General features: G+C 41.7%; 5 protein-coding genes across 5 annotated transcripts in view; all 5 read left to right on the top strand.

Moving 5' to 3' along the window:
• Window positions 1-25,825, top strand: part of LOC110969995 (clathrin coat assembly protein AP180-like) — a 190,244-nt gene that overhangs the window by 102,658 nt on the left and 61,761 nt on the right. The window lies entirely within an intron of this gene.
• Window positions 683-1,725, top strand: LOC127530317 (C-C chemokine receptor type 7-like). The gene has a single exon (XM_051936799.1). It carries the CDS (start codon window positions 683-685, stop codon window positions 1,604-1,606), a length of 924 nt encoding a protein of 307 aa, XP_051792759.1. The 3' UTR covers window positions 1,607-1,725.
• On the top strand, window positions 4,861-5,788 carry LOC127530385 (C-C chemokine receptor type 7-like). The gene has a single exon (XM_051937017.1). It carries the CDS (start codon window positions 4,862-4,864, stop codon window positions 5,786-5,788), a length of 927 nt encoding a protein of 308 aa, XP_051792977.1. The 5' UTR covers window position 4,861.
• Window positions 7,711-13,401, top strand: LOC127530384 (leukotriene B4 receptor 1-like). Its single transcript, XM_051937016.1, has 2 exons — window positions 7,711-8,242; window positions 12,986-13,401. Exons 1-2 carry the CDS (start codon window positions 7,711-7,713, stop codon window positions 13,399-13,401), a joined length of 948 nt encoding a protein of 315 aa, XP_051792976.1.
• On the top strand, window positions 16,116-17,261 carry LOC110947310 (type-1 angiotensin II receptor B-like). The gene has a single exon (XM_022188732.2). It carries the CDS (start codon window positions 16,116-16,118, stop codon window positions 17,034-17,036), a length of 921 nt encoding a protein of 306 aa, XP_022044424.2. The 3' UTR covers window positions 17,037-17,261.

Here is a 25,825-nt window from a genome sequence, read left to right as displayed (position 1 = left end):
TTGACTTGAGGTATTATTTCTAAAATTTTTTCATTTGCCATTAGACACATTATTTTGAAGAATGGGCTAACTGAACATTGAAGAACAGGCTACCTCTCTTTTTTCTTTTTGTTTAATATTTTGAGGCATTATTTCTATTTTTACATAATTGATAATTGGGAGGTTATTTTGAAGAATGGTACTCTACCTCACTTTTCCTAACTAAGATGTAAGTGTCAGACTTAAGAGAGATTTCTTATTTTGTTAAACATCTGAATACATGTGTTCCTACACAACTTGAGTCAATAACTATTAAAGACTAGAGCATGCCATATTTGTATGTGGCTGATTATATTGTTAAGGAGAATTGCTTTAAATTAATAAATATATTATTTATAAAGCAACTGTTTGTGAGTGTTTTGGGCTATTTTTCTGTATATCCAGGTAAAGTGTTCTTTTCTGGGAAATTCAGAATATCTGTTTAACTGAGTTTGAAGCACAGAAAGCCCCCTGACCCACAGAAAACCCCTGAAAATGGGGGGGGGGGGGGGGGGGGGGGGTGAACATTTTTTGCACGCTAGCTGGAAGTGTGTCCTCTTTTCAGAGAAACAGAATATGGTCAGCGTACCCTTCCCCCTCACTAACCACATTCTTGTGCCAGCATCACTTCCTCAGTGAACAACATTACCAGCTACCCTGCAGCATGGAGGAACTCAACTTCACTGTGGTGGCATCGAACGTGTCCATCTCCGATTTTTCTGAATACCAACCTGATGTGTTCCCTGCAGTGCTGCTGTCCATCTGCTTCCTGCTGGGAGTTCCTGGAAACATTGCCGTGGTTCTTCTTAGACCCAGCTTTCAGCATCTGTCCAGCCTGAGCCAGAGTTTGATGTTAAATCTGGCTTTTTCAGACCTGCTCTGCCTGCTGACCCTCCCAGTATGGATTTACACGTTTCTCTACAGCTGGACCTTGGGCCTGGAAGCCTGCAAGCTGATGGCGTACCTCATGTACTGCAGCGTTCATGGCAGACAGCTGACTGTGATGATGCTGGCCGTCCAGCGCTACCTGCTGGTTGTGCGCCTTAAGAAGTTCCTACATCTTGGAAGGAAGAGGCTGCTGGTTCTGCTCTGGCTGGTTGCAGCGCTGCTGTCCATCCCTGCTTTAGTGCTTCCACAGCTGTTCAGATATCAGAACAGTTCCCAATGCGTTCGTGTCTACACCCCTGATGCACAGAGGGTAGCTGAACTGCTGACTGAAATCCTGTTAGGATTCATTTCCCTTTTTGTTGTGGCGTTTGCTTACATCCAGGTCCGCAGAAAGGTGAACCAGGCGGCATTTTTCAACAACCCCCAGACAAACAGACTGGTTACCAGCATCATTGTGACCTTTTTTGTCCTGTGGATGCCGTATCACACCGTGAATATGCTGGGTGTCATTGCCATTTCTCTAAACAACGAGAGCTTGTTGAAGTTTTGCACAGACGCCTGGACAAATGTTACAGCTGTAACATTTGTGAACAGCTGCCTGAATCCACTCCTGTATGCATTTGCGTCTTACAAAATGTGTCAAACAACCACAACAAATAATGCAGCTGCTGTCACCACCGACGACGAGGTACAAGAATAACATCACCAAGATCAAATCATCAGTTTCTGCTCAACTATCTCTGCAATGATGACTTTCTTCTTGAAAAATTTATAAACATTTTCAAAGTTGTTTCTGAATTTTAAGCTTGACATATCAAAAATTCTCTGAGGTGAAATTTAAACAGATTGTTGCATAATTTCAGTGAATGTTTGAACAGCAATATCTCAGAAACCATTAAAGATAAAAGCCTGAAAGCCTTCCACTATTTAGTCATGTCATTTATTCAAAATCTGCAATATTGGACAAGAAGATCAATGTGTAATGGTCTGATCCAAGTAGAACGGATTTCTGCACTTTCAAATATCACTATATTGCTATAATTCAGAAAATGACTTTTAGTTTCTTTGGACTTGGATGAAGATGAAACGTTTCAGTGAACCTAAAAGAGAAACTGAGAGGTTGCATCAGTAAAAAGATCTAATTTCTAATGAAACGTAATGATCTATACTGACAGTCAGTATAAACTTTGAGGTAGAAATGTACACAGAATTCTACTTGTAGGGGGGTGTAATTATTCATTGTGGATTTACTGATGATCTAGTGCCCTGGTAGTTGAGATAATGATGAGTTGTCATTTTGTCATGATTCATTGCACATGGGTTGGTCACTTTGCAAAAGTGAACCAAATACACACCAAGCAATACTCAGTGAGTATCTGCACAGTTTGAGAATGGGTTTTGAAGGCCTATATAAAGGCCCAAAAAAGGCCACCATTGTTAGTCCAGTGAACAGCATCATGCTTCATCTATCACATGAACAACGTCTCCGGGCACTGGGTATGGTGGAGGCCGCTTTGAGCTACAGTGATGTAGCCAGGTGTATGGGCTGTTCCCAACCCACAATCAGAAGCCTGGTCCAAAGGATGCGCCGACGGATTGCTGCCTGCATCCAAGCAAATGGAGGCCATACTCGGTATTGACTGTTGTGACTTTGTGTTTGGCAGGTGCCGTTTTCTTTTGTGAAATTCTTTATTTTGAAATCATTCTTGAAAATTTAGATTTTTGTTTTCTGTATGCTAATATGCTAAACAAATGATTCATATGAAGAAAATCCAGTTTTGGGCTTCAAAATAAAAATTATGTTGAAAAATATGGTCTCAAAGTTTCTATTGACTGTCAGTGTAGTTCTTTCTATTTACATTTAGCTGTGGATGGTTTGGTGTGAAGGGGAAAAACCCAATTATCAAAGAATGTTTGTGATAAATGCTGTGATGCTAATTATTTCTGAAGAAGGTCTTGACATACTGAAGAACCTTTAGGATAAGACTGAACTGCATGTACTGCTCCTCTACACATGTATCTCTGGGCTTTCAGCACATCCTGTGTGGAAAGTTTTAAAATTAGCACTAGACAGTTGTGGTCCATAGCATTTTGGACAGGATGTTGATCAAAGCAGGAGACACTAATTCTGGTTTATGCAGGATGTGATGCATGTCTGGTGATACATACAGATATAGAGGCGTTAATCGTCTGCAGAAGTGTGACGGCTGCTGCACCAAGCTGAACAGAATACCTTTTGCTATTTGCTTGAAAAAAATTTGCTCATGAAGCCTGTTTCAGGCAGGTGTAATTAATGATTCTAGTGCACGTTATAGCTATTTTTCAGAGTTTAAGACTTCCAGTTTTTGTGGATTTCAGTTGCATTTTTCTAAAAGATGCATGAAGAATCCTGTTTACATTTTTTTTTTTTCACGATTCAATGTGGTTTGTTGACATGAAAATCACATTATACTGCCAAAGCGTTGAGGATGGTGGAACAAAATGTCACGCTCCTCCTGCTCCGGTGCGCTGGCTCATTAGCGTGACGACGAGCGGCTGTGCTGAGAGCATAGCCGGCAGCAATGAACAATCAGTGCAGCATATAAGGCTGACTCTCTGCACAGCTCACTGCCAGTTCATTGCTTCATTCTCCATGCCACACAACACACCCCGCTACAGCCTGCACACCGTTCTCCGTTCCCTGCACGCCGCTTCCCGGACTCTGTCTCCCCTTTGGAGTAACTCTGCCTGTTTCCTTGCCATCATCTCACTCCCTCCATCAGATCTGTCTGTTCTGCCCCTCTTTCCGCCCGTCAGACACTGGACAATCTCTGGACCTTCCGTGAGTCACCTCTCCCCATAATTTAGCTTAGTTTTATGTTTAGTTTAAGTCGGCCCTCAGGTCCACCCTTGGTTTAGTTTAGTTTATTTTCTTCCCCCCGTTGTTTCCCTCCTGCCTCCTTATTTAAGAGTTTGTCTGTTTATATATTTTTATTTCCATTAAATCATTATTAATTTCATCCACCTGTCTGTGCCTGCTGCTTGGGTCCACACGCCAGTCCGTGACACAAAATGTATAAAATGGAAAGAAGAAATCAAATAAAATTTTAGAGATAACAGGAGAATGGCTAAAGGCAACGTGTGTGTGTGTGTGTGCGCGCGCGCACACACACACACACACACCACACACACACACACACACACACACACACACACACACACACACACACACACACACACACACACACACACACACACACACACAGCCTTGTGAAAGTATTCAGCCCCCTTGAACTTTTCAACCTTTCGCCACATTTCAGGCTTCAAACATAAAGATATAAAATTTTAATTTTTTGTCAAGAATCAACAACAATTGGGACACAATCGTGAAGTGGAATGATATTTATTGGATATTTTATACTTTTTTAACAAATAAAAAACTGAAAAGTGGGGTGTGCAATATTATTGGGCCCCTTTACTTTCAGTGCAGCAAACTCACTCCAGAAGTTCAGTGAGGATCTCTGAATGATCCAATGTTGTCCTAAATGACTGATGATGATAAATAGAATCCACCTGTGTGTAATCAAGTCTTCGTATAAATGCACCTGCTCTGTGATAGTCTCAGGGTTCTGTTTAAAGTGCAGAGAGCATCATGAAGACCAAGGAACACACCAGGCAGGTCCCAGATACTGTTGTGGAGAAGTTTCATGGCCTTCAGCAAACTTTCATCTGAAAGTATACTGTAGTTCTGAATGGCAACAAAAACTTCTCTTGTCCTCCCTCCATGAGGTTTGATGTTTTGTTGAAATGGAAATACATGACACAATGTCAAGTTGCAATGATGAAACGTGTCACTCTCAACGGTTGTCATCTGTTCCTCTTTAAATCAAAGTGACACTCCCTTTCCCACTGACTGACTACATACATTTATCAACATCACTTCCTCAGCGCACAACATTATCAGCTACCCTGGATAATGGAGCAGTGCAACTTAACTGTGGTGGAATCGAACATGTCCCCGTCCCCCTCTTCTTATGAATATCAACCTCATGTGGCCCCCGTGGTGCTGATGTCCATCTGCTTCCTGGTGGGATTTCCTGGAAACATCGCCGTGCTTCTCCTCAGACCAAACTTTCAGCATCTGTCCAGCCTGAGCCAGAGTTTGATGCTGAATCTGGCTTTTTCAGACCTGCTCTGTCTGCTGATCCTCCCGCTGTGGATTTACAGTTTTCTCAACAGCTGGACCTTTGGTCGTGAAGTCTGCAAGGTGGTCATTTACCTCATATACTGCAGCGTTTATGGCAGCCAGCTGACTGTGACGATGCTGGCCGTCCAGCGCTACCTGCTGGTTGTGCGCCTGAAGAAGTTCCTACAGCTTGGAGGAAAGAGGCTGCTGGTTCTGCTCTGGCTGGTTGCAGCGCTGCTGTCCATCCCTGCTTTAGTGTTTCAACAGTTGGTCAAGCATGACAACTGGTCAGAATGCATGCGTGTCTACTGCTCTGACGCCCGGCATGTGACTGCACTGCTGACAGAATCAGTGGTAGGATTCATTTTACTTTTTGTCATGGCATTTGCTTACATCCAGGTCCGCAGAAAGGTGAACCAGTCGGCATTTTTCAACAACCCTCAGACAAACAGACTGGTTACCAGCATCATTGTGACCTCTTTTGTCCTGTGGGTGCCGTATCTCACCGTGAATGTGCTGAATGTCATTGCCTATTCTCTAAACAACAAGAATTTGATGAACTTTTTCAACACACCTTGGGCAATTGTTGTCGCAGCAACATTTGTGAACAGCTGCCTGAATCCACTCCTGTATGCATTTGCTTCTTACAAAATGCACCAAACACCCACAACAAATAATGCAGCTGCTGTCACCACAGAAGAAGAGCTACAAGAATAATATCACCAAGACCAAATCAACAGCTTCCGCTCGACTACCTCTGTTCTGATTTTCTTATTAAACAATGTATAAATGTTTTCAACGATGTTTGTGAAATTTAAGCTTGATGGATCAAATACTTTCTGGAGTGAAATTTCCACAGATTGTTGCATAATTTCAGTGTATGTTTGAACAGCAATATCTCTGAAACTATTAAAGATAAAAGCCTGAAAGCCTTCCACTGTTATTTGTCATCATGTCATTGATTCAGAATCTGCAATATTGGACATGAAGATCAATGATCTCTGATTATGGAAGAGTTGCATTGTGAAAAATGTGAAATCATGAAAGTCATGAAGAGTTCCATCTTTGAGCTAAAAATACCAATAAAACTAATGATAATCCAGAAGTTAAATAGTGATATTCTCTGAACCATGTATCGCTTCAGTTCACAATAACAGAAAACAGAATGTAAAACCAAACATCATATGAAATACTGGGTCACAGAAATGAAAATAAAGTAATTTTTGTTTACCTTTGACAAATGATTGAGCAGATTTGACATGTAGCATTTACTGCACAGATATAATAAAGTAAAATAAAATTAATATCTTGCTTGTATCTTAATTTCTGATTCATATTTAACTATTTGCTTTTATTGTAAAACACTTCGTATCTGTGTTTTGTACAGGTTGTTGTACTTAATATTATTGTTACAAGTATTAGTGTTAGTAGTATTATATTTCCTGTATGTTGAAAGCAAATATTTAACAGAAGTATTATTTGAAAGATGAAACGCAGAAAAATGTGTCCTGTGATTTACATAACTGATTTATGAATAAATAAGAAAAGTTTTTCTGTTATAAATGATCAAGGCTGAGCTCATTTTGACTACTTTATATGCAGATGGATTGCTTGATCTTAAACAGTGCATCAAATTCGATAATTTTGTCAATCTTTGTAAGTGAAATCTTGCTCTACAGTAGCTAACACTGTCAGATAACACCTCAACTCTGTGCATCAGTCATTCAGATGGTTTCCTAATGGTGTACTTCTCAACCACACAAGCAGCGATGGTGCAAAGACAACTTCCTCCAAAATTCTTTGGTATTTTTGAAAGGTTTTACTTCATTTCGTCTGCGGACGCATGTATTGACCTGATATTTGCTTCATCCATGTCAGCGTCTTTTCTTTGTGTTCTGTCCAGCTTCAATGGATTCATGAACTCAGAGCAATTCGGTCAGTGAACCAGGAGATAAAATAGGTCTTCCTCTGAGTGTTGGGGCTTTTTCCTTGGGTGGTTCTGCTGGAGTTGCCCTCAGAGGCAGAGGAAATGTAGTCTGGGTCAAATAATCTCTCTTGTAACTCCTTCAGAGGAGTCATTGGTGTCTTGGTGGCCTACCTCGCTAGACTTCTAGCACTAACTGGTTGCACCTGTGTTGAATGTGGTGAAAAATGAGGTAAACACTAATGCTACTACTTGTTTTACATTTGAATTAAGAAACATTACTTGTAGAAAACTGTTATGACGTCGATATGGAAGAGTCTTTTTTGTGTGTAATTTCTTGACGTGTCTTGCACATTTGTGAGTTTATATGTATGTGCATGAGAACATTCATATCGGTGTGTTGGGCTAAACAGCTTCTCATAGCAACTACATGTACAGTCATTGGTCATACTTAATGCATGTTTAGTTTTGACTTCCATGATGTTGTTGTGATGATACTGTACTTTTGCTGTGTATGAAAGAATTACATGACACAGTATGATGCAACAATGATGAATATGCGTGACATTCAAGTAGCATCAGTGTCACCATCATTTGTTTCTCATCTTCTGCTTCACTGAGTACACATTTGTATCAACATCACTTCCTCGGTGCACAACATTATCAGCTACCCTGCAGCATGGAGCAGCTCAACTCAACTGCAGTGCCATCTATGATGTCCTCCTCTTCTTCTGGATACCAACCTCAAGTCGCCCCTGTGGTGTTGATGTCCATCTGCTTCCTGCTGGGACTTCCTGGAAACATCGCTGTGCTTCTTCTCAGACCAAACTTTCAGCATCTGTCCAGCCTGAGCCAGAGTTTGATGCTGAATCTGGCTTTTTCAGACCTGTTCTGCCTGCTCACCCTCCCGCTGTGGATTTACACTTTGCTCTACAGCTGGACTTTCAGCCTGGAAGCCTGCAAGGTTGTAATTTACCTTGAATATTGCTGCGTTTATGGCAGCAGCCTGACTGTGACGATGCTGGCCGTCCAGCGCTACCTGCTGGTTGTGCGTCTGAAGAAGTTCCTACAGCTTGGAAAGAGGCTGCTGGTTCTGCTCTGGCTGGTTGCAGCGCTGCTGTCCATCCCTGCTTTAGTGGTTCAACAGATGACCACACATGAGACCTGGTTAGAATGTTTGTGTATCTACTCCTCTGATGCCCAGAGTGTGGCTTCACTGCTGACTGACTCCGTGGCGGGATTAATTTTACTTTTTGTCATGGCATTTTGCATATATCCACGTCCACAGAAAGGTGAACTAGTCGGCATTTTTCAACAACCCCCAGACAAACAGACTGGTTACCAGCATCATTGTGACCTCTTTTGCCCTGTGGGTCCCGTATCACATCATGAATGTGCTGGGTGTCGTTGCCACTTCTGTAGGCAACAAGACTTTGTGTAAATTTTTCACAGATGCGTGGAACACTGTTGTTGCTGCAACATTTGTGAACAGCTGCCTGAATCCACTCCTGTATGCCTTTGCTTCTTACAAAATGCGCCAAACACCCACAACAAATAATGCAGCTGCTGAAGATGAAGAGCTACAAGAATAATATCACCAAGATCAAATTTCTGCTTCACTACCTCTGTTCTGCCAGATTTTCTCCTTCACTAACATGCAAATATTTTCAAGGATGTTCGTAAAATTTAAGCTTGATGTATCAAATACTCTGTGAGGTGAAATTTCCACAGATTGTTGCATAATTTTAGTCAATGTTTGAACAGCAATATCTCTGAAACTATTAAAGATAAAAGCCTGAAAGCCTTCCACTGTTATTTGTCATCATATCATTGATTCAGAATCTGCAATATTGGACAAGAAGATCAATAATCTGATTATGGGTGAGCTGAAATGTGAAAAAAGTGAAATCAAAGTCATAAAGAGTTCCATCTTTCAGCTCAAAATACATGCCTCTTTTTACCTTTGACAAATGACTGAACAGATTTGACATGTAGCATTTTACTGCAGAGATATAATAAACTAAAATAAAAATAATAATGTCTCTTATCTTAAGTCCTGATTCATATTTCTTAAACTATACACTTTTATTGTAAAGCACTTAGTACCTGTGTTTTGTACAGGTTGTTGTTATTATGAGTATTATTATTATAAGTATTAGAGTTAGTAGTATTATATTTCCTGTGTGTTTAAAGCAATTATTTAACAGTAATATTATTTGAAAGATGAACCGTAGAAAAAAAATGCGTCCTGTGATTTACATAACTGATTTATTATTGAAAAGTTTGTCTACTGCAAATGATCAAGTTCAAGCTGAAAGTTTTGACTACTTTATATGCAGATGGATTGCTTGATCTTAAACAGTGCATCAAATTTATAATTTTGTCAGTCTTTGTAAGTGAAATCTTGCTCTACAGTAGCTAACACTTCAGATAACACCTCAACTCTGTGCATCAGTCATTCAGATGGTTTCCTAATGGTGTACTTCTCAACCACACAAGCAGTGATGGTGCAAAGACAATTTCCTCTAAAATTCTTTGGTATTTTTGAAAGGTTTTACTTCATTTCGTCTGCGGACGCATTTACTGACTGTACAAAAAATTCTCATTAAGTCTTGTATCGTTCTTCCACTGAATTTCCAATGAATTTCGTGAACCAGGAGATGAAATAGGTCATCTTCTCAGTGTGGGGGCTTTTTCCTTGGGTAGTTCTACTGGAGTTGCCCGCAGAAGCAGAAGAAATGTAGTCTGGGTCTAATAATCTTTCTTGTAAGTTCTTCAGAGGAGTCATTGGTGTCTTGGTGGTCTCCCTCACGAGACTTCCAGCACTAACTGGCTGCACCTGTGTTGAATCGGGTGAATTATTTTAAAGGCAGTAAATTTTAATGCTATTACTTGTTTTACATTTGAATTAACATATTACTAGTAGAAAACAAAACTGTTCTCAATCTGACATGGAGTCTTTTTTGTAAATTCTTGTCCAAAAATCCAAATTAAATTGACCATTATTCAGTATGCTAAGCCAAGTGGTTGTTGTATGTAGCATAATACAGATATAATAAAATATTATAAAAAATAATATGCTGTTTGTATCTTCAGTTCTGATTCACATTACTTTAACTATATGCTTTTACTGTAAAGCACTTAGTAGAGTCAGAGCTCTGCTCAACCTTGGATTCCTTCAGTTCTGAGGAGTAATGACTTCATCAGCTTTTTTACAGAAAAAATTGTAAAGATCAGAGAAAAAAATTAATCTCACCCTTCCTACAACTGTCACAGATGTATCATCAAGTACAGTTGCTCGAGAATTGCCTGTAAAACTTGGTGGATATTTAGACTTCTTCACTCCTACACAGCTCTCTGAAACAATTTCAACACTTTCCTCATCTAGGCCATCAACATTTTTTTAGACCCTATCCCAACTAGACTGTTCAAGGACGCCTTTACCTTTAATTAATTCTTCAAGATTAAAGTCAGTCAGTCTTTCTAGTAACAGGCTATGTACCACAGGCTTTTAAGGTTGCTGAAATGAAACTTCCACTTAAAAAGCCCACTCTAGATACAGATGTTTTAGCTAACTATAGACCGATATCCAACCTCCCATTTCTCTCTAAAATTCTTGAAAGAACGGTTGCAAATCAATTATGTGAACATAAACATAGGAATAGCTTGTTTGAAGAGTTTCAGTCAGGCTTCAGAGAGCATCATAGCACAGAAACAGCTCTAGTCAAAGTCACTAATCACCTTCTCATAGCATCAGACTGGTCTCCGGTTGCTGTCCCTCCAACTGGCCAAGTCTCCATCGTTACTTCACTAGTTTTGAGTTCTTTTGTTCAGACAAATAAAGATTGGATCGATGTGGCTTACCTTGTTTAAGAGAGAGGTAGTCTCCATCATGTTCACTGTGGGATGCAGCTGCTGGCCTTCCTCCAGCCCACTGCTTTCAGCTGCCCATTTCAGTCCCTCCAGGAATTCACGATGTTGTGATCACGCGAATTCACGCGAAATCAACCAATCTCCGCGAACTTTGCGCAGCCTTGCAATTTTGTCCAATCATCGCAACTTTCACGCAATTTTGACCCGCTTCCCTTGAGTTCCACCAATCACAGCAGTCCCCAGCGCAAACGTAATGCACGTACGTCACCGAATTCACTTCCTTGTTTATGGTTGGAAGATGCAGACGTGTGATACTGATGTCTCTCATTTACCAACAAAAATTACTGCTGAAGACCGTGATAAACACTTGATTCACTGATGTTCTTCACCAAAGTGGAGCTAAACTGTTTTACACCTGTGCAATATTGTGGTGGAATACAAAAAAAGAAAAAAAAAATCGATTGATACACACTTTAAAAAAAAAAAAAAACACGAAACATATTAGAACGGCTGAAATGATCAGACAACAGACCACATAAATCACCATGATGGAAACTGTTGCATCCAGATCCGTTAGAGCACTGAAAGAATGAAGGTAAATTAGATTAATTGTTCCACCTAAGAACACGGTGGAGTTATGTGACAATCAGCGTGTGTGAATCCTTCCTCTGTTACCCACATCACTCAAAAACAGACTCAGGGATTTGAATGAAATTTTCAGGGTCGGTCAGAAATGACACAAGGATCAAATGATTAGACTTCAGCAGTGATGTGGCTTAAAGTTTGGATCCACAGATTTGTTAAGGATTTCCCATTGAGGCAGCGGCACGGCGTCTGATAGCCGCACGGTAACCATGGCAACAAGTGAACGCTACCTCAGCAGCCTGCTGACGATCACATCATTGTGATCCTACAACAAATCTACCAATGTGGACGTATCGGAAATGATACAAGGAACAACTGATTAAATTGTTGGGTGTTTCTGAGTCCCATCAATTCCAGTTGCCAGCTACATATTTAGGTCATGTGATTCGGTATGTAAACATGCAGAACACACACCTGTCTTGGTGGAGGACTGCGCTCTCTCAGTGCTGTTCTTGTTAGTTGACGTGACAAGTCGTGAGCGTGTGTGAACACGTGTGTGCCAGGATGTGAAATTAACTTTTTAAGCCACTGACAGATATGTCCAAATATGATTCATTCAATAGTAAATTAGCATTTTGTGCCGCAAATCTACCAACCACTTCATGTTAAACCAGTATCTGGCTGCTGCTAATGTCCCACCATGGTGTGCCAGCTTTTGTGGAAATGGGTTGAAACACAAAATAATTAATTTCAGAATAAATATTGTCAATTACAGCGTAGAAACATGTTCTACAAGCTGAAAAAAAAATGCAGCTTTTTAGCAATTGTCACTGTCTCCCATCAATTTCATCACAACAAATAAGCTTAAAACATCGGAACTTTTAGCGCAATTATTTACAAAAGCTGCCGCAAATTCAGGCATTTTCGGCCGCAACAATCACGAAAAACGCCCGCGAAACCCTGGAACGACCGTCATTTCCACAAATCTACTCTGCATCGCCCTCACTATACTTGATACGCTCATCTACACATTGTTTGCATTTTACTACCAGCTATATACCGGGCTTTGCAAAAGTTCTGTTACACTTGCAAAATGCAAGCAAAATGAACACAAAGATTTTTTGGTGCAATAACAGAATTTTTTATTTTCCAAATATTTCAATATATGTGTTAATGATAATATTAATCAGAAATGTGGGCACCCAAAAGTTTTATTTAATTGCACTAAAAAATCTTTGTGTTCATTTTCGTGAATGTCTCAACAAGTGTAACAGAACTTTTGCAAAGCCCGGTATGTCGTATATTTAATGCCAGAGCCTTATACCACAACAGTAAACTTATGAATCAGCTTCAATGTTTGCTTGTACTTTGCATGTATCATCTATGTTACTTATATCATGCATGTATGCCAGTGTGTGTTGTACGTTCCTTGTCCTCCATCCCTTCACTTCCCCCACCCCCTCTTCTGTCCCTCTCTACCCGCCGGCCAGCGGCAGATGTTTTGCCCCAAAATGAGACAGGTGCTGCTCAAAGTTTTCTTTTTGTCGTGGCGTTTGCTTACATCCAAGTCCGCAGAAAGGTGAACCAGGCAGTATTTTTCAACAACCCCCAGACAAACAGACTGGTTACCAGCATCATTGTGACCTTTGCTGTCCTGTGGGTGCCATATCACATTGTGAATGTGCTGGGTGTCATTGCCATTTCTCTAAACAGCAAGAACATGTTGAAGTTTTGCACAGACGTGTGGAACATTACTGGAGCTGTAACATTTGTGAACAGCTGCCTGAATCCACTCCTGCATGCATTTGCTTCTTACAAAATGCGCCAAACAACCACAACAAATAATGCAGCTGCTGAAGATGAAGAGCTACAAGAAAAATATCACCAAGACCAAACCAACAGTTTCTGCTCAACTATCTCTGCTTTGCCTGGTTTTCTTCTTCAATGATGTATAAATGTTTCCAAAGATGTTTGTGAAATTTAAGCTTGATGTATCAAATACTCAGAGGGGAAATTTCCACAGATTGTTGCATAATTTCAGTGAATGTTTGAACAGCAATATCTCAGAAACTATTAAAGATAAAAGCCTGAAAGCCTTCCACTGTTATTTGTCATCATGTCATTGATTCAGAATCTGCAATATTGGACAAGAAGATCAATGATCTCTGATTATGGGTGAGCTGAAATGTGGAAAAAGTGAAGCCATGAAAGTCATTGAAAGTTCCATCTTTGAGCTCAAAATACCAAAATAAATAAATAATGATAATGCAGAACTAGTGATATTTTTTAACCATATATAGCTTCAACTCACTGAACTACAAGACAATGTAAAATAAAACATTGTCATATGAAATACTTGGTGACAGAAATGAAAATGAACTATTGTTGACCTTGACAACTGATTGAGCAGATTTGACAGGTTTTAACTCTAAAACTAAAACATTGCTCGATAGTTTGATCCAAATGTTGCTCTGTAGTTTCAAAATGCTCCTTCAAATATAATTAAGAAGACTATTTTCAAACTCCGGATAAGCGGAGGAAAATGGATGGATGGATGGATTTTCAAACTCTTTGGACTTAGATAAAGGTGACGCATTTCAGGGAACTTAAGAGAAATTGAGGGAAGTTATTTAGAAAAAGACTTTATTTCTAATGAGACATCAGGATGTGATGTTTTCTTTTAAAGCTGAGCTATAAATAGTTTGGTTGAGCAACAGTTCCTATCAGTTCATCTGAGTGCTGATCACAACTTGTCCTCAGCTAGAGCTGTGAAAATACAAGTTTGTTGAAAATGAACCAGGAAAAGACTAAAATGATCAGAACAACCAACTTACTTTACAGATTTTATAACCTGAAGCGCCACAAATCACTTTTTCTCTCATTTAAGCTCCATCAGTAAACCTGTAGTTACTACCTTCACTGAATGAGGCCTTGCAGCTACAGCAGAAACACTGAATGAATCACGTTGCTATGGAAACGAAACACTCATGCATTCAGTTGTAGATGCATCATTCATCCTGATGCACAGCAGTGAAAAGACTGCCGGCCGGCGCTGCGTGAAATGCCGTGGATCAGCAGCTTATTTATATACAGATACATTCATGAGTTACTTTGCATTGACCATTCATGGTAAAATGTGGATGTGTTGTGGGCGGAATGTTAGGTGGATCCACCTGTGCAATCTTCCAGCTGGTGTGTGATTTATCAAGAAATTGCATGCAGCTGTGCTTACGCACAGTTTTATAAATCAGGGGCAAAGGGCATACGCCGATTTCGTATTTTCGGCGTACGCAAACTTTAGTATGGATCCTACGCAATGTTTTATAAATGAGGCCCCTGGACTTTGCAGACGACCTGGCCCTGCTCTGCCACAGCCACCAGCAGATGCAGGACAAGACAACAGAGCTGGTAGCCACCTCAGCACAAGTTGGCCTCAAGATTCACGAGGGCAAGACCAAGATCCTCAAGATCAACACAGCAAACGAGGACCCAGTCACACTGCATGGGAGTGAGCTGGAAGAGGTAGAGGCCTTCACATACCTGGGCAGCGTCATTGACAAACAGGGCGGTACAGACTCAGACGTCAGAGCAAGAATCGGCAAGGCAAGGGCAGCATACTTGCAGCTGAGGAACATCTGAAGCTTCAAAGTGGTGTCAACACGCACAAAGATCCAGCTGTTCAACTAACATCAAGTCAGTCCGACTGTCTACAGCAGAGACATGGAAGACAACGAAGACCACCATTAGGAAAGTGCAAACGTTCAACAGCTGCCTGAGAAGGATCCTCCAGATACGCTGGCCCAACACCATCAACAACGCAGACCTGTGGCAGCGTAGCAACCGGCTGTCAGCCGAGGATGAGATCCGGCGCAGAAAATGGGGATGGATTGGGCACTCACTGAGGAAGCCAGCCAGTAACACCACCATGGCAAGCACTAAAGTGGAACCCCCAAGGGAAGTGGAAGAGAGGAAGGCCAAGAAACACCTGGTGACGAGACCTCGATACTGACATCAAGAAGATGGGAAAGATCTGGATACAGCTGGAGAGAGCAGTCCAGGATAGAGCACTCTGGTGGTCTGTTGTCGGCGGCCTACGCTTTCTGTTCTAACAAGAAGTCTTCAAGACATGGAGTGTCCTTCAGTACTAACTGGGTGTGACAACGTGCAGTGAATGTGCATGTATGTATGTGTGTCAGGAATGAGTGTTGGTGTGTAGTGAGTGTAAGCTGCTGCAGTTTGCTCTCAGCTGACCTGGTTCTTTTCATCTTTGTTTTATCCCAGTTCACATAGTGTGAGATAATGTTCGAGATCCTCCCGTCTTACACAGGTTAACGCAAGTCTTTCTATGAGCATTAAGCAATGTGTAAATCAGTATTAAGTCAGCAGTAAGTTTAACAGAAATAATAAAAGTAAATTCTAACACTGGCTTTCAGTAAACTTTCATCTGGAAGTGTAGTTAACAGCCAGGTCTTGTTTTTCTCTTCTGTTCAAAGACGTTTCATGTTGTGTCTGGAAATGGAAATACATGACAATGTCATGCAGCAATGATGAAACACGTCAGTATCACAGTTTATCATCTGTTCCTCCTCTTCGCCCTCACTGAGCACATACTTGTATCAACATCACTTCCTCAGTAAACAACATTATCAGCGACCCTGCAGCATGGAGCAGCTCAACTTCACTGTGTTGGAATCTAACACGGCCTCCTCTTCTCCTGAATACCAACCTGATGTGGTCCCTGCAGTGCTGATGTCCATCTTCTTCCTGGTGGGAGTTCCTGGAAACATCGCTGTGGTTCTCCTCAGACCCAGCTTTCAGCATCTGTCCAGCCTGAGCCAGAGTTTGATGCTGAATTTGGCTTTTTCAGACATACTCTGCCTGCTGACCCTCCCAGTGTGGATTTACATGTTGCTCTACAGCTGGACCTTCGGCCTGGAAGCCAGCAAGGTGGCCATTTACCTCGTATACTGCAGCGTTTACAGCAGCCAGGCGACTGTGACGATGCTGGCCATCCAGCGCTACCTGCTGGTTGTACGCCAGAAGAAATTCCTAGAGTTTGCAAGGAAGAGGCTGCTGGTTCTGCTTTGGCTGGTTGCAGTGCTGCTGTCCATCCCTGCTATCGTGTTTCAAGAGCTGTACAGATATCAGACCTGGTCAGAATGTGTGCGTGTCTACTCCCCTGACTCTTCCAGGATGGCTGCACTGTTGACTGAATCAGTGGCCGGATTCATTTCACTTTTTGTCGTGGCATTTGCTTACATCCAAGTCCGCAAAAAGGTGAACCAGGCGGCATTTTTCAACAACCCCCAGACAAACAGACTGGTTACCAGCATCATTGTGACCTCTTTTGTCCTGTGGGTGCCATATCACATAGTGAATGTGCTGTATGTCGTTGCGATTTCTCTAAAGATAGGGAGTTTGTGGGACTTTTTCCACAAAACCTGGGGAATTGTTGTAGCTGTAACATTTGTGAACAGCTGCCTGAATCCACTTCTGTATGCATTTGCTTCTTACAAAATGCGTCAAACGACCACAACAAATAATGAAACTGCTGTCACCACAGATGACGAGCTACAAGAATAATATCACCAAGATCAAACCAACAGTTTCTACTCAAATCTCTCTGTTCTGTCTGATTTTCTCCTTCTATAATGTGTAAATATTTTTATAGATGTGGGAAATTTAAGCTTCATGTACTGTATCATGCACTTTGAGGTGAAATTTCCAAAGACTGTTGCATAATTTCAGTGTATGTTTGAACAGCAATGTCTCAGAATCTATTGAAGATAAAAGCCTGAAAGCCTTCAACCGTTATTTGTCATGTCATTGATTCAGAATCTGCAATACTGGACAAGATCTATGAGCTCTGATTATGGGTGAGCTGAAATGTGAAAAAAGTAAAGCCATTAAAGTCATGAAGAGTTCCATTTTTGAGCTAAAAATGCCAAAAACAAATAACGCATAAGATTACTTGTGATATTTTTTAACAATATATAGCTTCAGTTCACAAAAATACATACAGAATGTAAAACAAACGTTGTCATCTGAAGTACTCGGTCAAAAAATGAAAATAAAGTCATTTTAGAGGACAACTGATTGAGCAGATTTGACAGGTTTTAACGCTAAAACTAAAATATTGCTTGATAGTCTGATCCAAATGTTGTTCTTCTTCAAATCCATCCATCCTCTATACACCGCTTTATCCTCAGGGTCGCGGGGGGTGCTGGAGCCTATCCCAGCTGACTCGGGCGAAGGCAGGGGACACCCTGGACAGGTCGCCAGTCTGTCACAGGGCTACATACACAGACAAACACTCACACTCGCATTCACACCTACGGACAATTTAGAGTACTCAATTAACCTCAGCATATTTTTGGACTGTGGGAGGAAGCCGGAGTACCCGGAGAAAACCCACGCATGCTCAGGGAGAACATGCAAACTCCATGCAGAAAGATCCCAGGCCCACCCCGGGAGTCGAACCAGGGATCTTCTTGCTGCAAGGCGAAAGTGCTAACCACTACGCCACTGAGCAGCCTCTTCTTCAAATGTAAGTAAGAAAATTATTTTCAGACTCTTTGGACCTTGATAAAGGTGAAGCGTTTCAGGGAACTTCAAAGAGGAACTAAGGGAAGTTATATAGAAAAATACTTTCTTTCTAATGAAACATCAGGATGTGATGTTTTCTTTTAAAGCTGAGCTATAAATAGTTTGGTTGAGCAACAGTTCTTATCAGTTCATCTGAGTGCTGATCACAACTTGTCCTCAGCTAGAGCTGTGAAAATACAAGTTGAAAATGAACCAGGAAAAGACTAAAATGATCAGGATCCTCATTTATAAAACATTGCGTAGGATCCATACTAAAGTTTGCGTACACCAAAAATACGAAATCGGCGTATGCCCTTTGCCCCTGATTTATAAAACTGTGCGTATAAGCACAGCTGCATGCAATTTCTTGATAAATCACACACCAGCTGGAAGATTGCACAGGTGGATCCACCTCACATTCCGCCCACAACACACCCACATTTTACCATGAATGGTCAATGCAAAGTAACTCATGAATGTATCTGTATATAAATAAGCTGCTGATCCACGGCATTTCACGCAGCGCCCCCTGCAGTCTTTTCACTGCTGTGCATCAGGATGAATGAATCATGTGTGACCCAGGCCACCTTGCCACTAAATTTGTTATGATCATGTCCAATGTACAAATAATTTGTAAACTGATTGAATGTACATTTTTTCAGTTTAAATAGACAAATTCATTTTCACTCGGGGGTTGTGGTGTGAAGCATGTGTGCCTGCGATTAATGGTTGGACGCTCATCCCATTCGGCCGCATATGGATAAATAAACAAAATTCTTTACTTTTTTTGCCTTTTTACTGTGATAGTTGCAGTGAAGAGTGACAGGAAGTGGGGAGAAGAGTAGGAAGACATGCATAAAAGTGCCGCAGGCAGGAATCGAAGCTGGGCCACTGCGTCGGAGACCACCCCTACAAATGGGTCTTCTGCTTTCCCCGATGAGCCATACAGGCGCCGAGTGAGCAGTCAACAAAATTATTTAATAAAGATCACCGCACCGGCCCCAGATACCGGCCCTTCGGTCAAATGACCGAATGAAATAACGTTCAATCCGCTCCTGTTAATATATGAACATAGTTCTGCAAATACAGTCGTCGGCCGAATGACGCACGATATGAACATCTACAACAATGAGGGTTTATGATTATCCGGCTCTACAAGTCTAATATGTGATAACAATAAAGGTTTGAGATCAATCTGGTTTCAATTCGCCACTTCACCCTCCAGCACTGCCGTTCCCTCTGTCTCCAAAATGTGCTTAAGCAAGCATCAAAGTTGGCGCACCGATGCGCACATTCTCACGCCAAGTTTGTTTTAGAAATCACAACGAACACAGCATACGCCACTTTGTACGCAAAGTTTGTGATTTACGCCCTGTTTTGTGCGTAAGCAAGCATCAAGAATCAAGGTTGGCTCACCGGTGCGCACATTCTCACGGCAAGTTTGTTTTTATAAATCACAACCTTTGCGTAGAAAGTGGCGTACGCCACTTTCTAGCCCTGTTTTGTGCGTACGCAAGCTTTATAAATGAGGCCCCAGAACAACCAACTTACTTTACAGATTTTATGACCTGAAGATCCATAAATCACTTTTTCTCCCATTTAAGCTTCATCAGTGAAACTGTTGTTACTACCTCCACTGAATGAGGCCTTGCAGCTACAGCAGAAACACTGAATGAATCACGTTGCTATGGAAACACACATGCATTCAGTTGTAGATGCAAAAAACTCAGAAAAAGATGTTTTATGTTTGATTTTAATATGCTGCCCAGTTTGTTTTACACTGCTGGAACTGCAGTTAATAGAATGAAGATTAAAATGAATCAGTCTCTTGGTATGTATTTCAAAGAATATTCAATCAAATAACATTCATTTCACTTTGATTTGACCAAAAATGAAACTGGTATGCTTCATTATGGGACAGTGTCAGCCCTAAATGCATTTCTTTAATATCATGTTTAAATTGATGAAGTTTCAGAGTTCTCTCGATTGTTCTCTTGCTGGAATGTTCCTCCTTTTCAAGCTTCTGCAGACTGAGACTCATCTGGTCAGACACTGTTTCGGTTTATAGTCAGACATTCATGCTGCATCTATGAATGTCATCAACACTTATTGAACTCATGCAGCCTCATATCATCACACTCCCACCTCTGTGCTTCACTGTCAGGACGATGCATTCACTGTGGTAGTCCTGGTCAGGTTCACACCAAACATCTGGACTCCATCTGAGCCCAATTAATTTATCTTCATCTGACCAAAGAATGTTCTCCAACATTCATCGGTCTTCTTTTCATGTTCTTTAACAAAGCAAGTTGAGGTTGATGTTCTGAAATGTCCTTCACACCATCTCTGATTTCCATTGATAACCCCTGTGCCAAGTCTGATGCAGCTGCCATTGCAGTTCACTCTCCGTGGAATCATTTTTGGAGGACAGCCACTGCAGCCCTGATTAGTGGTACTATGGCTCCATCTGCAGTTACCACCTCTGTCTACTGTCCAATGGACGAGAGGATCCTGATGTAGAGATAGCTTCCGGTCACCCCTCATCTCCATGTCACCGAGCTCCCTGCCATCCTTTCTGCTGGATAAAGCTCTTGGACTGGACAGCACTGCACAGCACTGCACTACAACTTCCCCATTTTCCCCAGCTTCAGTGTCATCTAGCATGTTAACAGTCAGCAAGCCCTAAAATTGCAAAATTCCAGTCTATGCTCCTGCCGTAACTAAACCCAATGAGTTACCTGAAGATCCCACTTTCTGAGATTCCAAGGAGTAACCTTCTGGAAGACTTTCCAGAAGGAAGTGGGGTTCCCAACAACACCAGGACCTCACTGCTCTCCAGCATCACGGAAGTCGTACTTCTGAGCCGTCTCACCTATTTCCACCTCCACCAGCATCAAGTCAAGAACCCTGATGGAGTCAGCTGACATTTTCCTAGACAAAGAGACTGTTCCAGAGTTCATAGACGTTTCCCCAGCTCCAGAGTCGTCAAATGTAGATGCTTTCCCTGCTCCAGAGTCTTCACTCCCAGCTGTGCCCCATCTATATCTGGCCCTGTCTCACCTGCCTTTGTCAGCTTGTTGCCCAGCCTCCAGAGGTGCCTCCTCCCCAGTCCCCAGAGGGACTCAGTCTTTGTTTACTACCTGACAGCCTCCCAAGGGACTCTGCCTTCACTGCTTTTCTAAGGGACCTCCTGATCATTCCCCATAGGGATTCTAGTTTCTCCAGCTTCCTTCCCAGCCTCCTGTCCAGCATCTCAAAGGACTCCATCATTGCTGCCATTGCCAGCCTCATGAGGGGTTCCCTCTCCTCCGCCACCAGCTTCCCTAAGGGGTTCCGTCTTATCCATTGCCGGCCTACAGTCCAGTATCCTGAGGGGCCTCCTCTCCAGCCCCTAAGGAAAACCGTCTTTTCTGCTTCCTCCACCACTGGCCTCCAGTCCAACCTTCTGAGGGATCCCATCTCCCTCCACTGCCAGCTGCCCGAGGGGCTCCGACTTGTCCACTGAAGGCCTAAAGACAAGCTTCCCAAAGGGTTCCATCTCCTCCACCTTCGGCTTCCCAAGGGGTTGCGTCTTTTCCACCACTGGCCTGCCGTTCAGCCTCTTGACGGGCCTCCTGTCCAGCCACCATGGATCACTGCCGTTGCTGCCTCCTCCACCACTGGCCTTCAGCCTGGCCATTCGATGGATTCCATCTCCCCCACCACCAACATCCTAAGTGGTTCTGTCTCCTCCAATGCCAACCCCTTGAAGGGTTCTGTCCCCGTTGCTGGCAACTGGAGCCAATCCGCCTGCCTGACCATCCTCCAGACTTTATTTGCTTGGACTCCTTTGTTAAATGTTGACTGACCAGCCACCTAATCAGCAGCAAATCCAGACAGCTGTGCAGGGGCTGTCTCGCCTGCCTCCAATTACCACTCCTCTCCATAAAAGCCAGGCTCAGACCTCACTCTCTGCCAGATCATCAACCTACACTCGTGCATTGACTGGTTTCCTGCTTTGTCCTCTGCTAATCATTTTGAAACTTCTCCTGCAACACTTCCAGAACTCCCAGACTCTGATCAATCCATCTGGTTATCCCGGCAGCCCCTTCCCTTCCCTGATCTGCCAGACAGCTTTTCCAAACGTTTTTTTTCTCGGTTTTGGTCTGCTGTAGCTCTGTTACCTGGCTCTGTCAGTAATTGTCACTTGTCTTCCTAGTTTATTCCATGCTCTATTTGCAGCTCCATGTTTCTGGTTCATCCCCGCCCTGTCTCCTGGCTTCTACCTTGGTTCTCTGTTAACCTTCTATTTTGGGGTCTGAATTTTCAATATAGTATTTCAAATGTTTTTATTATTGAATGGTAATACGATAAAATACTAGTGTTTCACTTAGAAATAATGCAAGTACTGAGAAGTGACAGATGTGTCATGCACATTTGTGAGTTTACATGTATGTACATATTACCAGCCTCAGGCCTAGGGGTATCTAGACCAGTAGCATAGGTTGCTGCATGGTCTTGGATGGCTGTGCAACAGTAAGAAAAAGGACACGTTAACATGCGGTTAGATCAGCGCCATGTTTACTCTGATGTATCGCACAGAGATCCAGAAGATTACAGACAACATGCAGAACATAGCTGCACTAATAAATATTGAATAAACAAATACAATTTAATAAGTTGTCTGCATCTTCCTAAACCCAGATCATGTACATTTTATCAATTCAACATTCAATATTCAATTCAACATCACATCACCAAAACACCAGTTATTTACAGTGCCTGTATTCACATACATACACACACAACTTCAATAAATGCAACACATGCATAACCAAGTCAGTTTTAGCAAAGTTGAAATGTAATGTCTAATGCATGATAAACTTACAACACTAACTTACTACTTCAGACATGAGCAAACACAAAGAGCTGTCTTAGAACTACGGCATCACAAGAGTGTGTTAACTCATATAATACAATATATTACACACATCTTCACACGTTCTCATTCCCATCTACTCAGCATTGTAAGTATTACGTTGCCTTGTAGTTGCTCCCGGCTACGCGAGGCTACGAGCTACAAATATGCTAACATACTTTACACACACACACGCAACAAAACCACACTCACTCGATTACCAAAAACTACGGACACAATGCTGGTCGAGTGGTTAACCAGGAAAAATACCAGTGCTATTCTTATCAATTTAACGTGGTTTTCACGCTTATTTACTTGTGCAGCAATGAGAAAAAGGACACGTTAACATGCGGTCAGATCAGTGCCATGTTTACTCTGACGTATTGAACAGAGATGGCTTGAACTGCGCCTTCCCCACTGCTTCTGGCACAACAGTGACACCTACTGTCAGAAATAAAACATCATTGAAAAACCAACTGAAAGTAGAGACTGCAAAGTACTCATTACTCATAGTCTGAGATATTTTAAAAGATTTGGAGGGTGCCAAGTTTTATTAACTTTACCTATTTTAAGCTCTTTTCCCAGTCGTCACATACATGACACTATTCATATATGTGCAAGTGAAGTATGTAACTTTGGGCTTAACAGCTTCTCACAGCAACTACATAGCAGGCACATGCAAGGGGGGAAGGGGCTGGAGCACCTGCCCCTTTGCCCTGTGATGCCTAAAGTGTCTTTATGTCAAAATTGTTTTTTTGTAAATTAATATAACATTTTTTTTATTTTTAAGTGTGTGTGTGTGAAAGTCTTTGTGGCCCAAAATAATAAATAGAACAAAAAATATATAATGATAACAATAATTCAGATCTACTCTAGGTCAGTCACAAGATCTATGTAGATGTCCCTCACTGCCCCGAAGTTCCCTGTAGCTCAGTACTAGCACTGCTACTTTAGAAACGGAAGACCCAAAGGAGGACTTCAACAACTGATGGTCTGGTGAGGAGGTTTTGCAGTGGTATTTGTACACGGTGTATTCTAGATGACTGATACAGTGAAGTGAGCATCCTGTGTGTGTGTCTGACTCTACACACCTCATTTATAGCCGCTAGTTAACCACACAGCGCTGAGAGGATAAAGTATGCCAGGCTTCTATGCTTCTATTGTCATGGGCAAAGTGCATCAGAGAGATGTGTTATTTTACTGTCAGTGAGTTGCAGCATGTTTCCTGTTTCTAGAGGCAATGAGGCATAGGTTATGTTATTTCACTAAAACTATGTACATACTATTGCGGTATGAATATAATGACAATAATTAGATGAATTTGACTTGTAATTTTCTCAACCTCTCATTTAAAGATAACAGTATTTGTTTATAACATTTGTATATATAGACAAATTAAATCTAATATGCATATATACAAAACAGCTAACTTTTATAAACTTGCCGTTTTGCGCAAAGTGGATAGTCAAATTTAATAAAAGCATAAATACATGTAAATACATGATTTCTGTGTCTTTTTTTTAACTATTATTAGCACTATGAATAATACAGGGCAGATTATGAATCAGCACCATGGAGCAAATCTGTGTCAATACAGTAAATGTCTTGAAAAGGTATGGAATTTAAAAGCAAGGACTCCAGGAAGAGTAGCCACAGTTAAACAGTCCAGTGTCTAATGGTGATATAAATTCAACTTCATACATCATCTTCCTTTGTCCTAAATTAATGCATTGCTTGAATTATGGCTTTGTGCATGTAGGCTGTACCTTCAACCCTTCTTTATACTGGTCCCCCCATTAATGTTCCCCTTTCAGTTTACAAATGAGCAGCTAGTTCTGTTTAGTTCCAACAGTCAGCCTGGCTGCAGCCTCTCAGCAGGAGTCTCCTACAAACAATCAGCAGGATGGCAGGTCACAGTCAGCCATTTTCAGTGTTAGGTATCTCTGCATCTTGTTATGATCACATAACACTTGTGTAATCAGCTACTATCTCTCTTATGCTCTTTTTAGTGTCTACATTCTCAGGTTAATACAGCCCACCTCCAGTGATGTCATCAGCAACAGCAACAACCTCCTCACCACTCTCCTCAACAGAAGCTGTTCACTGAACCCATCAGGTCAAACATACACTGTTCCCTAACAATGATATGAGGTGTGGACAATGATATGGTATGTCATGATTCCATGTTACATTTTTTATGAATATGGGTTGCTACAATTCAACTAGTTATATTGTAAGGAATGTTTCTGTATGGTGTTTCAAATTCATGCTTCATGTCCCCTTTTAACGTTGAGTCTCTCCAAAGGCCTCTGCACGGCCCTGCTGCATGGCATCTACATGTACAGTCATTGCTCATATTTTATGCATGTTTAATTTTCACTTTCATGATGTTGTTATGATGCAGTATTTTTGCTGTGTCTGAAACAGATTACATGACACAGTCTGATGCAGCAGTGATGAAAATGTGACATTCAAGTAGTAGTGTTACCATCATCTTTTCCTCCCCTTCCCCCTCACAGATCATACTTTATTTGTTCCTCTTCTCTTGACCCAATCAAAGTGAAACTCCCCTTCCCTTGGGTGACCATACGTCCTCTTTTGCCCGGAGATGTCCTCTTTTGAGAGGCTGTCCGGTCTGTCCGGCCGGCGTTTATAAAGTCCTTCAAATGTCCGGGTTTATGATCTGAGCTTGATATGAGCTTGAGCGCGTCACAGACCAGTGTATTTATCATTCACGTTGAATGGTTCCTTTGGAAACACGCTCTGAGAGGCGGAGTTTGAGCCAAACCCCGGATTGTGTATTAATCATTCACAAAGCAGTACAGAGGCGCTCCACACTCACTCACTCCTCGCAGGCTGACAGGCAGATAGACACACTGCGAGAGAACAC

Source organism: Acanthochromis polyacanthus, chromosome 16 (assembly GCF_021347895.1).
Source record: "Acanthochromis polyacanthus isolate Apoly-LR-REF ecotype Palm Island chromosome 16, KAUST_Apoly_ChrSc, whole genome shotgun sequence".
In the NCBI taxonomy this organism is placed as follows: Eukaryota; Metazoa; Chordata; class Actinopteri; family Pomacentridae; genus Acanthochromis; species Acanthochromis polyacanthus.
Note: the sequence above shows the minus strand (reverse complement) of the source record. Positions and strands in the feature narration are given on the sequence as shown.